General features: G+C 48.8%; 1 protein-coding gene across 5 annotated transcripts in view; it reads right to left on the bottom strand.

The window, feature by feature from the left end:
- Nucleotides 1-14007, bottom strand: part of MIPEP (mitochondrial intermediate peptidase) — an 84623-nt gene that overhangs the window by 25834 nt on the left and 44782 nt on the right. For 4 of the 5 annotated variants that reach the window (XR_010383707.1, XR_010383709.1, XR_010383708.1 and 1 more), the window contains 2 exons: nt 12398-12517; nt 11612-11667 (listed from right to left, as the gene is read on the bottom strand). Coding sequence is in view for 1 of the 5 variants with exons in the window: in XM_064493268.1 (XP_064349338.1) it covers nt 12398-12517 (120 nt within the window). In the remaining 4 variants the exon portion in view is untranslated. The remainder of the gene's footprint in view (nt 1-11611; nt 11668-12397; nt 12518-14007) is intronic. The other variant, XM_064493268.1, reaches the window with a different exon arrangement.

The following is a 14007-nucleotide window of genomic DNA, read 5'->3' as shown; positions in this document are numbered from 1 at the left end:
CCAGTGCTGGAGAACGTCACACGTGCACTTGAGAAGAATACATTATTTTGCCGCAGTTCAAAGGAATGTTCTCTATGTATCTGTTAGGTTCATCTGATATAAAATATAGTTCAAGTCCACCGTTTTCCTGTTGATTTTCTGTCGGAACGATCATTCTGTTGGTGAGAGTGGAGTACTGAATTCCCTCATTATCATATGGTTGTCTGTTTCTTCCTTCAGATGTGTTAGTATGCGCTTACCACACTGAGGTGCTCTGATGGTGGGGACGTGTATTTATGAGAGTTATATTTTCTTGATGACTGACTGCTTTATCATTATGTAGTAACCTTGTCTCTTGTTACCATTTTTGGCTTAAAGTCTCTTTTGTGTGGTTAAGCATAGCTACCCCCTGTTCTCCCGTTTTCCACTTGCATGGAGTATCTTTTCTCATCCCTTCACACTGAGCCTTTGTGTCCTTAAAGCTGAAGTGAGTCTTTCACAGCAGCATATTGTTGGGTCTTGTGTTTTTTTTTATCCTCCAGACACTCCATGTCTTTTGATTGGAGCATTCAGTCCATTTACATTTAGAGTGGTTATTGATCAGCGGGGACTTTTTAATTCTATCTTATTGTTTTTCTGGCTCATTTTTAGTTTCCTTTTGTTCTTTAATTACTGATTTCCTTTGTAATTTGATGGCTTTCTGTAGTAGTCGTGTGCTTTGATTCCATTCTCCTTATCTTTTGTGAGTCTGCTGTAGGTTCATGCTTTGTGATTACCCTGAGGTTTACATAAAACATGTTATAGATATAACTGTCTATTTTACACAGAAAACAATCTGACTTAGATCACAGAAAGTTTACCCTTTTACTCCTTACATTTTTGATGTCACAATTTACATCTCTTTATATTGTGCATCAACAAATTATTGTAGCTAAGGCTGTTTTTAATACTTCTGTCTTTTAACCTTTATACTAGAGTTCAGTGGTTAACGGCGCATTACAATATAAAGGGCTTCCTGAATCTGACTGTATGCTTGTCTTTACCAGTATTTTGTATATTTTCCTATGTTTCTGTTACTAATTAGCCTTGTTTCCTTTCAGCTTGAAGAATTCCTTTCAGGTTTAGTTGTGTAAAGCGGAGTCAGTGGTGATGACTCCCTTCAGCTTTCGTTTATAAGGGAAGTCTTTATCTCACCTTCATTTCTGAAGGACAACTTTGCTGGGTAACGTATTCTTAGTTGGCAGTTTCTTTCAGCACTTTGAACACATCATCCTAGTCTCTCCTGTCTGTAAGGTCTCTGTTGAGAAGTCCACTAAAAACTTTATGGGATTCCCTTGTATGAGAGACATCTTTTCTCTTGTTCCTTTAAAAATTCTTTATTTTGGTATCTTGGGGGAAAAAAAAAACTGTTTTGGACTGAAATTTTAAAGCGACCTGCCAGCTTCAGGGGCTTGGGAGTCCGATCTCTCCTCAGGTTTGGGATGTTCTCAGCCACTCTGTCTTTAAACAAACTGTCTCCCCCTTGCTCCCTCTCCTCTCCTCAGGGACTCCAGTGATGCACGCATCACTTCTCTTGATGGTGTCCCATTAAGTCTGTAGGATTTCTTCATTTGATTTCATTCTTTGTACTTTTCGGTCCCCTGACTGGATAATTTCGATTGATCTGTCTTCCAGCTGATTCCTTCTTCTGCTTGGGCAAGCCTCCTGAAGCTCTCTACTGAGGTCTTCAGTTACGGGGCGGGGGCGCGTGATGAAGTAGAGAGGCTGCCTGCTCTTCCTGTGCGCTTGGTCTCAGGTTTTTATTAAGTGGACTCCAGGGCTCTCTGGAGCGGTTTTTGTTCATGGGTAGCTCTCTAATTGTTGGTCTTCGTTGGCGGACCACGACTGGGGTCTCCTAGGTCACCATTTTGGTGACTGCACTCTCAAAATTCCAGTCTTGATTCCTGAGATTTGCAGTAAGTTTTGAAATCCAAAATGGGAGTCCTCCCACCTCTTTCTTCTTTTTCAAGATTGTTTTGGCTACTCTGGGTCCCTTGCATTTCTGTTAAGAATTTTATAATCAGCTTGTCATTTCTACAAAAAAGGCAGCTGAGATTTCATCAGTGATTTATTGAATCTGCAGGTCAATCGGGCGGGGGGGGGGGCTATAACCACCTTAACCAAGAAGTCTTCCAGTCCATGAACACAGGACATACTTCCATTTATTTAGGTCTTCTTTTACTTCTTTCAGTGGTATTTTATGGTTTTACATTATATAAGTATTAAACTGTTTTGTTAAATTTATGCCTAAGTATTTTATTCTTTTTGGTGCTATTATAAAGTGAACTGTTTTCCTAATTTAGGGGTTGTTTATTGATAGAGTGCAGACACATAATTGACTTTTGTTTTTGATCTTATATCCTGTAACCTTGCTGAATCTGTTTATTAACTCTAAATTTTTGTGGATTCCTTAGGATTTTCAATGTACAAGGTCACGTCATTCACAATAAGAGATATTTTTACTTCTTCCTTTCCAGTCTGCATGCCTTTTATTTCTTTTTCTTGCCTAATTGCTCTGGATAAAACCTATAATACAATATTAAGTGGTGATGGCAGACAGTGTTTAGGGAAGAGTCAGTCAGTCCTCAAATCCTGACAGTTTTACCTCAGTGTATTTCTTATATTTTTTCTCTTATATACGTGCTTACCATCCATGCCCAGGTTTAGAACCTCATCATTTCTTGCCTGGCTCGTAAGACCTTTAGGACAGGTTCTATGTGCATTTATTTTTGTAACCAAAAAAAAGTTGCCTTCATTAAACACAATCAAAGAAAGAAGCAGCATCAGCTCTTGTGATAAACATGCAATTGTAAACGTCAAAAACCAAAACTAAAACCAACCACACCAGAAACAGCAGGAAGAGGAGGGAGTAAAAACACGAAGGCGGTCTCCCAGCACAACAGTGCGCAGAAGCACAACCGAAGCCCGCGGAGGAGAGGCGGAGGAACCGGCTGGAGGGGCCTGGGCTCTGCCACGCGGCGCGCCTGCCGCTCCCAGCAGCCCTCCTGCATGAAGCAGCCGAAACGCTGGATACAAACACATTTTTAAAAAAGACTCTGTGAAAACACTACTGAGATAGGAGAGAATAATACATTATCAAAATGACCAGGTAGATTATTTTTACAAATAAAAACTGATTATTTTTAAGAGTATGGTAAGTTCACTACGTTTTTATATTTTTCACCTATTACTTGCATAGATCCTTCTCTCCCCGCCCTCAGTCTCTGTCCCCTCTCTCCAACGCCTGCTCCAGAGTGAAACACGAACTTTTCCCCTCAGTTTCCATCTGCTCATGTCACTACTCTGATCACAAACTTAAGACCTCTGAGGTCCCCTACTCCCTCCAGGATCACATAAAAGCCTCTGCGCAGATGTAACAGGAAGCATGCATCTGATTTTCCAGATCCTGACCTGACTTTCCACCACGAACAGCCGCCCCCACCTCCCGATTTCCCACCACCACCGACAGCCCACACCAAGCTCTCCCTACCATCAGGTAAGCGCAGGCTGCTGCCTTCTGCACCCACCTCCATCACGTGTCCCTCTCTCTCCTCCCACACGGGCTGGGGCGGAATCTGAGTTACAAGTGACCACGCCCAGATAAAATGCCACTTCTCACTCCCCAGGGCAGCCGTGAACAGAGCATCCCAGACTGCGTTACGTCATCTTCTACGCACGCACGTGCCCATCCTTCCTGAAAGATGGTGTCTGCCAACTGAACTGACACACGTGGCACGGGAGGAGAAATGGCGGTGCTGCGATTACGCGGGAGTGGTTTTCTTTCTGAATTGTTTAGTTGTAAAGCATCTCCACTTGAAAAGGGTTTACAGCTGACTTGGAAAAGAAAGGTGGAATAAGCAAAATAATGGGGCGACAGAAGCTCACATGGTGGTTTTTAGCCGTGGTGCCGTTTTCTACTAGTGGTTTGTGACGTCAGTGCAGTAGGTTGTGACAAGCACTTAAAAAACAAAACAGAAAACACGAGCACACCGCACACGCTGAGGGGAGCGTCTAGTCTCCGCACTGTTGCTTCAGTTTTACACACACTCACACCCCTAAAGGCACATAAACAAATTTCTGTAAAAAGACCATAACATAATGCATTTTGTGCTATGGGTTTGGTCAAAATCCTTGGAAGTCAGTGAGTTAACAGTTCAAGGACACAGACCAGAAAATCAGCGCTATGGTAAATAAAGAGAGACACCAAGGACATAAGGACAAATGAAGAAGCTCGAGATGGTGATGAGCTGTGCTGGGCCCCGCCCGACGGGGAAGCAGAGGTGGGGGGCTCCCTGCAGCCGCCCACACTCAGCGCTTCAGTGGTTTAGCTAAAGCTTTGGTGACTTTCCTGTCGCTCAGGAGTCCTGGTCACGAGCAAATGCCGGACGTGAAAGTCATTCAGATGATCCTGGACGGCACCAGTGTCGTTGCCCGGACCGGACAGGGTACCAGGGTCACAGTGGGTATTATCCCTGAGGAAGCGGGGTAAGGATACGTGAAGACAACGTTTGCAACTTACGGCTAAACTATTTCAAATAAGAGGTCATGAAAATCGTCAGGGTGGGAGCGCTCTGTGGCCTCCTGGGACCAGCGGCCGCAGCTGTCCACCACAGCGAGGGTGCCTGCCCCTCCCTGACGCCGGGGGCGGCCAGCCGGCCGGCTCGCATCTCAGAGGCGCCCAGGCAGTCGCTCTACTTCAGGCCTGTGCCGGACAGTGTTAGCCCAAGTCTTTTTATGTACTTCTTTATTCCCTTTTATTTAAATTCCACACAAGACGGGTTCATATCGTAGAGGACGTCCTTAGCTTTAAGAGGGGAAACGAGTTAGAAATCGTGTTACGAGACACATGTCAGCTGTCATCTGACTTACAGAGCCCCCCACCCTGCCCGCTTCCACTTAAAGGCCTGAGCAGAGTAAGAAGGGCTGTGTAGCCCGTGCTCTCGCTTAGGTGGGAAAAAGTTACTGCTGAAACTGTATAAATCACTTCAATTATTGTTTGATTTTTAGCTTTTAAGTGTCTGAGTTTTTCTAAATATCCTGAGAAAGTCTGGTTCAATTTTCACTCTCCATAAATCAGCAAGTATTTCAAAGCTTCCCTGAGACCTTGAGAAATACACACATGTGGACAGTGACTGCATCGTCACTCAGTCAGGGATCTGAAGACAGTGTGTGTGAAGAGAGCCACAGAGGGGCGCCCGCGTTTCTGCTAACCACGTGTGAACGACTCCAAGAGAAAATGCCCTCAGACACGAATAAGCTGCTCATGGAAAGCTGCCACAGGGCCACGAACCTGCTGTAACGGTGCTCAGGAAAGCGGCTGTGGGCGCATTTTTCCAGGGACTCGGGCCTGGAGAACGGCTGCCCTCCCGGAGCAGGGATCAGCCTCGCACACAGAGGTGCCCACCTGCTCTAATCGGTCCCTTTGCTGCGCCTGCTCTAACCCACCCTACGTGCAGGGGACAAAGGCATCTTTCCCACACACTGTTTTTATCACTTAAAGCCCCTCTTCTGATAATCATGTGCGACACTGACCACAGTAACGGACAAGAACACCTCACATCTGGTCTGTGCTCACCGTGCCGGGCGCCGGGCTAAGTGCTTCCGAGGCGCACTCTTTCATTCCATCCTCACAGCCGCCTGAGGGTCTGAGTCCAGGGCCCTGCACCACATCGTGCCAGTAGCGTCCACCACGTGGAGGCCACCTCCCCCTGGGGAGGGGGCCCTCTGTCTCTCATGCTGGTAACCCCTACCTTGAACTCCAGCTTCGACAGCCTGTCCACACCTGACTTCCTCCCTCTGGCCTTCACAATATGAGTGCACGGCTCTTCATCCTGGAATGGGCTCTCCAACACACGTACTGTCTTTCTTTCCGATCACAGATCAAGCCAGAAATACTCCACTGAAACCGTGGACAAAACGAGGATGCGTAACTTCTCCATCATCGTTTATCATGATTGTGAGAGTTTGAGCCCCTGAACCAGTCAAGGACCTGAGGGACACAGACACACTGAAAAGGGGCAGCACAAAGTGAGAACACCGAACTGTCTATGTACCGATGGTAACCAGACAGAAACGGTGGGGAGGGGGTGACAGACCCACTCACAACAGCCCCCCAAAATCATAAAACAGGAATACGTTTAGCAACATGTCTAAGGTGCGTGTCAGAGGAACACGGCACAGGAAGACGATGCAACAGAGCAGGGGCATCCCTGCTCCAAACAAAAAAACAACCGACCGTCAAAAAAACTCCACTAATGGCTGTCCAGCCCGGGCAGGAGGCCTGAAGTAAGTAGACACAAGTCTTCCATGTGAAACTCAGCCTCTCACAAAGGAGGCCTTTCCAAATCAGCAGGGAAAGTGGATTTTTCAAAAACCAATTAGAAAAAGTAAAAGCCAGTTAAGATTCCATAATGCTTTTGTTTGATGTTTACAACAGTAAATAGTTTGAACTCAATAAATATTACTGGTCACTGTGTGCTGATCAATGCATGCTACCCATTCAACTGTTTTACAGATTACCAATTTCTTTTATATGTTTTAAAAGTATTTATTTATTACAAGTTGATTGTTTAAAATATGCAAACAACCTCATCAGCCACCTAACAGCTGTCCATCTTAGACCTTCTGACTACTTGTTGTATCTGCTGGATATTTAGTTTGTATAGTTTTATTTGCTTCTATGTGTATGTTTCTGTGAAGCATTCACAGGGATTAAGTTAAAATAAAACCGAGAGACATCTTGAAAAAAAAATCTCATACCTTACACTGTGATAAACTTAAATCATCAAAGATGTAAAAGTTAAAAATAAAACCATAAAAGTACTAGAAGAAAATATGGACAGAAGTGTAAATACTCTCAGGCCAGCAAGCTCTTTTCAAGCGTGACAGGAAACAGCAAGAACAGCCTGACGGATTTAACTCAAAGCCACCACCACCATCCAGCAAACGAACAAAAACACAACATTCTGAAGGTTAGAAATTATACAAGTTGAAAGATAAATAACAAGATGGGGGATTTATTACAAAATGGATGAAAGATTAACATCCCTACAAAAATAAAAAGATGAACATGAGAAAATGACAAAAAATAATTTACCCCGTCGCCCCCATAAAGATGGAAACATACCACAAGGAAGACGTTGATCTTACTAGTAATAAAATAATTACAAGCAAAAATAAGTTACTGTATTTGTGGTCTATCAGGCTGGCAGAAATTAAAGTCAGATCAGGATTGTCAAGGGAAAGCGATCTGATTTAACTCTGCGGCGCGCTCTGGGAATCCACTGCCAGGGCCCCACCCTCAGGGGTGTGTTTCACGGACAGAGCATCGGGTGCACACGTCCACGGGGCTGCCTGCAGTCCTCCCAGGGTCTGAAGAGCGGGTTCAGAACCTCGAACCTGAGTGGGGCTGGGAGATCAGGCCTGGGGGGCAGGTCTCGGGGCAAGAGGACGGACAGCACACAGGGAACCCCTGCGGAAGGGGGGCCGCAGCCCCCTGCGGGCCGGCTCAGCACACTGTCTGCCCTGCGTGTGGCTGCCTCAGACAGAGAGACCCTCGGGAAACGTTAGAGACAAAAGACAGTGGGGACCTAAGTTCTCAGCTTCCACACAGAACTGCGGGCATCCTGCCTCTGCACTGCCCGGAGTGTCAGGAACGAACACGCACACGCACACACACACATGGGAGAACCACCCCCCACCCTGCAAACAGTGTGGAAACCCCGCAGCTCCCGCCCCTCTCGGCCGGCCCCCACGGGCTGCCCCCCAGCTCCAGCAGCACCGTCTGCCCCGCGCTACCAGGGCCACACAACACTCTGGGATCCCACCTTCTGTCCTCTTCTCCCCACTGCTTTCTGAAATTCCGCTGTCAGCAAAGCACCTGTACTGTCATCTGTCTCTGACCACCCCCTTCACTGTTTGTTCTAACAGAAACCGGGGTCTCAGCTGAGAATCCTACCTCCACAGGTCCCCGGCCATCCCACAGGGCTGTCCCCTCCTCTGGCGCCGGCGCGTCTGGGGTCCCTCCTTCCCGAAGACCCTCAGTGCTGCTCTGTCTCCACTCCCACCGAGGCTGCCCTCTCCCGCACCGCCTCCGGCCCGTCCCCTTCGCTCTCCGGCATCAGTCTCTTCAGTCTTCAAAGAGCCCTCCCTCCGGCCTGTGTGTGTTATTTCTCACACACAAACTACAATGAGGGAGCGGCCCGTGCTCCCCGGCTCCAAGCACCTCCTGTTTCCTCCTGACACCCACGCACTGTCCTTTGCTCCCTCGGCTCCAAAGACTGTTCTCCCCTAGGTCACCAACAACACAGGAGTGCAGGTCCCATGACAGCTTCCGCGTGAGGCACAAGCAGGTGAAGCGCGGTGTTTCCCGGAGGGGGAGGCGCATCAGCTGAGGGGTCAGTCCCCTCTGTGGTCCTGGGAGTGACTGGGGGCGGGGATGGGCCAGAGGGGGAGGGAGACTGCACCTGCAGCCCTTCTGCGCTCACCGCTTCAGGCCCGGCTCGCACGCAGTCAAGTGCGAAGCCCACATCGCTCAGCTGACGCGCGTCAGCTCCCCACAGGGCTGGTCGCCCGGGTCCCACACATGAGGTGACAACCGCTGGAACGAGGCCTCAGGGCCCCGACACCCGGCACCGAGCTCCATGCGTCCTGCCCACAATCACGGCGCACCGGATCGTGACTCACCCAGGAGTCGCCAGGGCGGAAGCCTCTGGAAATGTAAACAGCCTCAAATCTCAAAGACACACCTATATTGTTTAAAATGCAATGTTTACCTGGTGAAGAACGAATAGCCTGGGTTTTTATTTCATTATCTCTAGCCTATGTGAAATTGCAGACAGAAAAAGGAGGGGAAAAAAGGGCGCTGCACTCGTCATGAAAACCAGGGCAAAAATGACAGTCAGTGACGTGGCTCCAAGGGCTTTGCTATAAAAACAGCCGGGCGGTCATGTAATTTCCTCAGTTTTAAATCAGTGAAATCTCGGGCTGCAGCTGTCCCACAAACTGAAACCACATAAATTTTTAGAAAATGAGTCAATCATGAGATTAAAGTTTCAATTTATAACACTTCTGTGTTTGAGTTACAAAGTCATAAATAAATCCAGCATGACAGAGAAGGTAAATGTTTTCTCAGTTGTTTACGCAGCCCAAGAGGAAAGGAATTTAACATGCAATTAACCACTTAGGTTCTTCTGGATATGCACCATATGGTCTCGGTATTGGGGATAAAGACAAAAATAAATATTGTTTTGTTTAATTGAACATTTGCTTAGCAACAACAGATCCTCCAAACGGTGCCACCCGGGCATGCCTTTGCCTCCCAGGAGAGTGTTTTCATTTGTACAAGAGCCAGGGCACAAGAATAGGAGGAAACAGAGCTCCCCCAGGGGAACAACCTCCAGAGGAGAAATGGGGATTTTTACCAAATAACCTAAGCCGCATTCTCTGGAGAGAGAATGCTGCACTTCTAACCACTCTGGGGTCCAGCTGTACTGTTTAGCAGACAGTATTTTTTATACACGGAAAAAAGAGACCTTTGTGCCATTCTGTGAACCAACATCCAAGCAAGTGGGAGGCAGGGACAACCTAGGTCGAGAGCAGGCCTCGCATGTCCAGATCGAGACCCCCGTGAGGTCCCACTTCCTCTCACAAGGCTTGCTTTAAAAATAACTAATTGGAAAGAATCTGATCTTTTAATCTGGAGGGTGGAAGTCACTCAACAGTCAGTACTTCCTATCTTGGAGTTTTATCAGTGAACCTAAAATTACAGTTTTTAAAATAAAATCGTCAAGCCCTCCTGCCACCGAAAGTCAGTAAGCCAAGACGCGATCTTACATGAACAACCGTCACGGGCTGTGACATCGCCCGTGAAAAGCTCTGAAATATACATTTAAAACTAAAGATATAAAAACATAATTCTTAATCTGCTTGAAGGCACAAATGCCAGGTATCTACCTGGATTTCTACCCACACTCGCATATATATTTTAAAGAAAGGAGTTCTTCAAAATGGACTGTTAAGTGAACAGGACAGAAAATAAACTCCAGCAGCAATAAACCAGGTCTTAACAGCCAAACATTGTGCGCAGCAACATCGTCTCATGGCAGGTGGCGGTGTCAGCGGCCTTCTCTGGAGACCACCGAGGAGCTGAAGTGAAGCCCGGCACAGGAGTGCTCCCCCCCACCCGCCGCCCGTCCCCGCGGCCAGGTCTGCCGGAAGGCTGGTCGGGGCGGGCACACAGGGCCAACAGCCCGGCTCGCCACTGGCTGCCTCCACCTCCCAACCGGTGAGTCAGAGGTCACTCTCCTCCGCGCACACAGTTGTGACAAGGCAGCATCAGCTGAAGAGTCTGTTCCAAGACTCGAGCAATTTCAGGCTGGGGAGCCCGCAAATGACATGTAAGCCATATGCTAAAGGCTTATTTATTATTCTGTTATCCGGGAACTCAGAACTCACAGCCACAGAGAGGTTCTACAAACAACGTTCCAAGCTGCCATATAGTCAGTGTAACCCCAAAATAGCAGCAGAGGGCAAAGCACTACACTGCTGTAGCAGGAGAAACAAAAAAAGTTGTTCCAGCTCGAAGCTCTTCCCCACCCACACTGGCTGACAGTGGGTGCCCGTGGCTCCAGCACCCCTCCCGGCTGTCCCCGGGATGTCCCCTCATCCCACCCAGCACGCTCTCCCGCTCGGCGCCGTCCCTGGCCAGAGCGCACAGCATCCTCTCTCCATGGGCGAGTGACGCCCCAGCCCCGTGCTCCGGCCCCGTGGGTCCAGTCACTCACAGGAGCCTGCGCATTCCATCATCACCTCAAACTGAACCCTCCTTTGCACCCCTTGCCCCATGAAGCAGCCACGCCTCCTGCATTCGTGTCTCACCAAGTGCACCCCTCCCGCACGGACAGCCCCTCAAGCCACAGGTGCCGCGCCCACTGATGCTCTGTGGCCGCCCCTCCCAGCTTATCGGACCCCTTTACTGCCTTCTGGTCATGCTCTAACTACATGGAGTTAAGTCACATGGATTTTAGTGCCAAGCAAAGAAGAACGTAAAATGAGTGCAGCACCTCGCAAGCACAAGAGCCCGTGAATCAGGCATCGCTCTGTCAACTGGGGGACGCTCCTAGAATCAAGGCACTGCTATCATGAGTGAGCACACCGATGAACAGGGAGGCCGCTCTGATCGTTACAGAGCTTCCCTCACACAGATGACCCACACACAGAGCAGCACCCAGCACCGGGACGACACACACGGTCAGAGTGGGCAGCGTGACCAGCAGTCCACGCCCCAGACGACGACACGTCTGAGACAACGGGAACTGCCGGGGTGGGGGGGGTCATGAGGAAGACAAAACTCCAGCTCTTCACTTGTCTGAGACGTGCCAGCCCCTCCCGCACACGCGTGACGGTCAGGGCCCCAAGGCCCAGCGGGCGGTTCTATCTGCTGATTAACTGGCGCTCTGTGCCCAGCACGGGCCGGAGCCCAGCACCACCACAAGTCAGACCATGCTTACTGGGCGCGCTGCGGCGTGCAGCGCACTTCCAAATCAGCTCCCCTCCCAGCGGACGGCCAGGCTGAAAAGAGATGAAGGCTGACCTTTTGGTGGCCACCACGCCTCCAGGAGAAGAAGGTGAACCTGAAGAGGAACAGAGCTGAGAAACGGGGGGACGATGTCAGGCCCTCTCCCCAGCAGCCACCTGCAGCCATGCTGAGGCATCTCCATCCTGACCTGAGGTCCCGAGGGACGGAGACACACTGTCGCCCTGTGGGAGCCCCCACCACAGTCTCCCCGGTCTCTGGGCCGTGAAAACACTCGACCTTGGGGCTGGGTCTGAATCCCAGCACCGTCGCTGATTGCCCCCCTGGCCACCAGCGAGACACACCATGGGGACCAGCCTCAACATGGGCCCCCAAAATGGGAAGCCATCCAGTTACAGGGCTATTGTGAGAGAGATTTTCCAGCAAAGCCACTTGCTAGAGTCTGGCATCTAGTACTCAGCAAAGGGTCACAATGCACCAGCTCTCTGTCCGACAGGGCACTGGACACAGGGAGATGCCACACACGTCAAAACCCCTGAGCCAGCGAGGTCCTCACTCAGTGCTGACTGCCTCTGCAGTGGGGATGGTCTCAGGTCGCTATTCTTCTCTTTATAGAAGAATAACGCACAAAGAATGACGCCAATGGCCTTGTTTACACCCCCGCCCCCCACCGCTGGCAGGAGGGAAATAAGCACACGTGGACGGATGGCTGGGGGCGGTGAAGCACCAGGCACCCAGAGCATCTGCCCCACAGTCGCAGGAAGCCTCACGGGAGGGAGAGGACTTCAGGGTCACAACTGGACAGATTCAATGGCACACGCAGGGTCGGAACGCCAGGCTCACCGTGTTCGGGACGTACGGCAGGCCATAGAACTTCTCCTGGGTGTCCCTGAGGATGTCCGTGGTCGACCTCCTCAGGGGATGCTGCCCATGGTAGACCTGGTCCAGAGCGGCATAGAACACCTAGACGGATGACAGTACCTGCTGAGTCTGGTACCACTCACAGACATCACACGTGCACCAGGAGAAGAGTGTCACAGCGAGACACATTCACACACACGTGTACGCGGTTTGAGATGTATTTTGTATCACATTTAAGACCATGTTAGTGATGAAAAGGAAAGCTCTCAAACTTTTCACGATTAAGGTTATTAAAGAATTTTGAACCTCCTCTATAAGGTACTCTTTATATACAGTATAGTGAGTTAAATTTGTGACCACAGAAACTACATGTATATGTATGTATCTGGATATATATATATATATATATAGCTGGAAGTACAAAAAAATAAAGTCATAACTGGTGACCCCCTGGATCTGGTGAATTCTGTTTGGCTTCTTCCTGGAATCCTGATACACATCAAATGAGAAGTGACGTGGTCCAGTCCTAGCTTTGTGACCAAGGGGGCCGGGGGAGGCAGGGGCAGCAGCCCGGTGTCGGGGGAGCAGGGCTGTACAGGTGTCAGGTCTCGGGCCAGGCCAGAGTCAGATCCCCAGAGCTGGGGGCAGGCACCCGGCAGCGGCCACCGTGCAGGCAACCCTGGCTTTGGGAGGTGACCAGGAGAGAAGTGGACAGAGGCCATGGGAACATAATAAAGCACTAGAAAGAGTCTGAACATGAAATCTGCTGCTTAAAGTCCTACAACCTAACTTTTGCAGAGACAACCTCAAGTAAAGATAAAGCGCTTTGTCACTGCAACAGCTGGCTTGAATACTAATGCTGTCTGACTTTCACCTGAAGCGGGAAAAGTAGAAAATGTTTTACGGGAAAACTACTGTCGTGTGGTTATGTTTCTGATATGTATCTTTCTGATTCAAAGATGGAATCTGTAGAGAATGTGCAGCTGTTGACTTGAGAGAAGTGAGGATTAGTCTGGATAAAAGAAAAAATTTAAATGACCTCTAACTTCTGGCTTCAACTAGATATGGAATTATGGTTCCAAATTATAAAGTCAAGTTTAAACCTTTCCGAGAAAAATACCAGCATTTCCTAAATATAAACACTGCTTTCTCTAACTGGTAATCTGAACACGTACAGAACACATCTGTGTCCATACGAGACTCCCCAGGAACGACACACAAGGGCGATGCAGGAGCCCGAAGTACCCGCCCACATCCTGCCTACATTCCAAATGAATAAATTATTAGGAACTGAAATTTTTAAATTCTAACCTCAACTAGGGTGGGGTTTTTTTGGCCCCAAACTATAAACAAATCAGAATTCAGGCACTTCGTTCCTTCAGTTATGCCTTTCACAAGTGAAAGACATAAACCTAGAATGACCTTCTAAAAAAATTATCAAAACAGCAAAATAAGTTAAATGTGCATCTATTTCTTGCTGATTTGCTGATGAACCAAACAATTCTAAGCTTGAGCCTAGCTCCCCCCACCAACTCCCCAGGGGTCATGCCTGCCTGGGATCAGGAAACTTAGAGCCACAGAAGAACAGGGGC

Source organism: Camelus dromedarius, chromosome 13 (assembly GCF_036321535.1).
Source record: "Camelus dromedarius isolate mCamDro1 chromosome 13, mCamDro1.pat, whole genome shotgun sequence".
Classification (NCBI taxonomy): domain Eukaryota; kingdom Metazoa; phylum Chordata; class Mammalia; order Artiodactyla; family Camelidae; genus Camelus; species Camelus dromedarius.
Note: the sequence above shows the minus strand (reverse complement) of the source record. Positions and strands in the feature narration are given on the sequence as shown.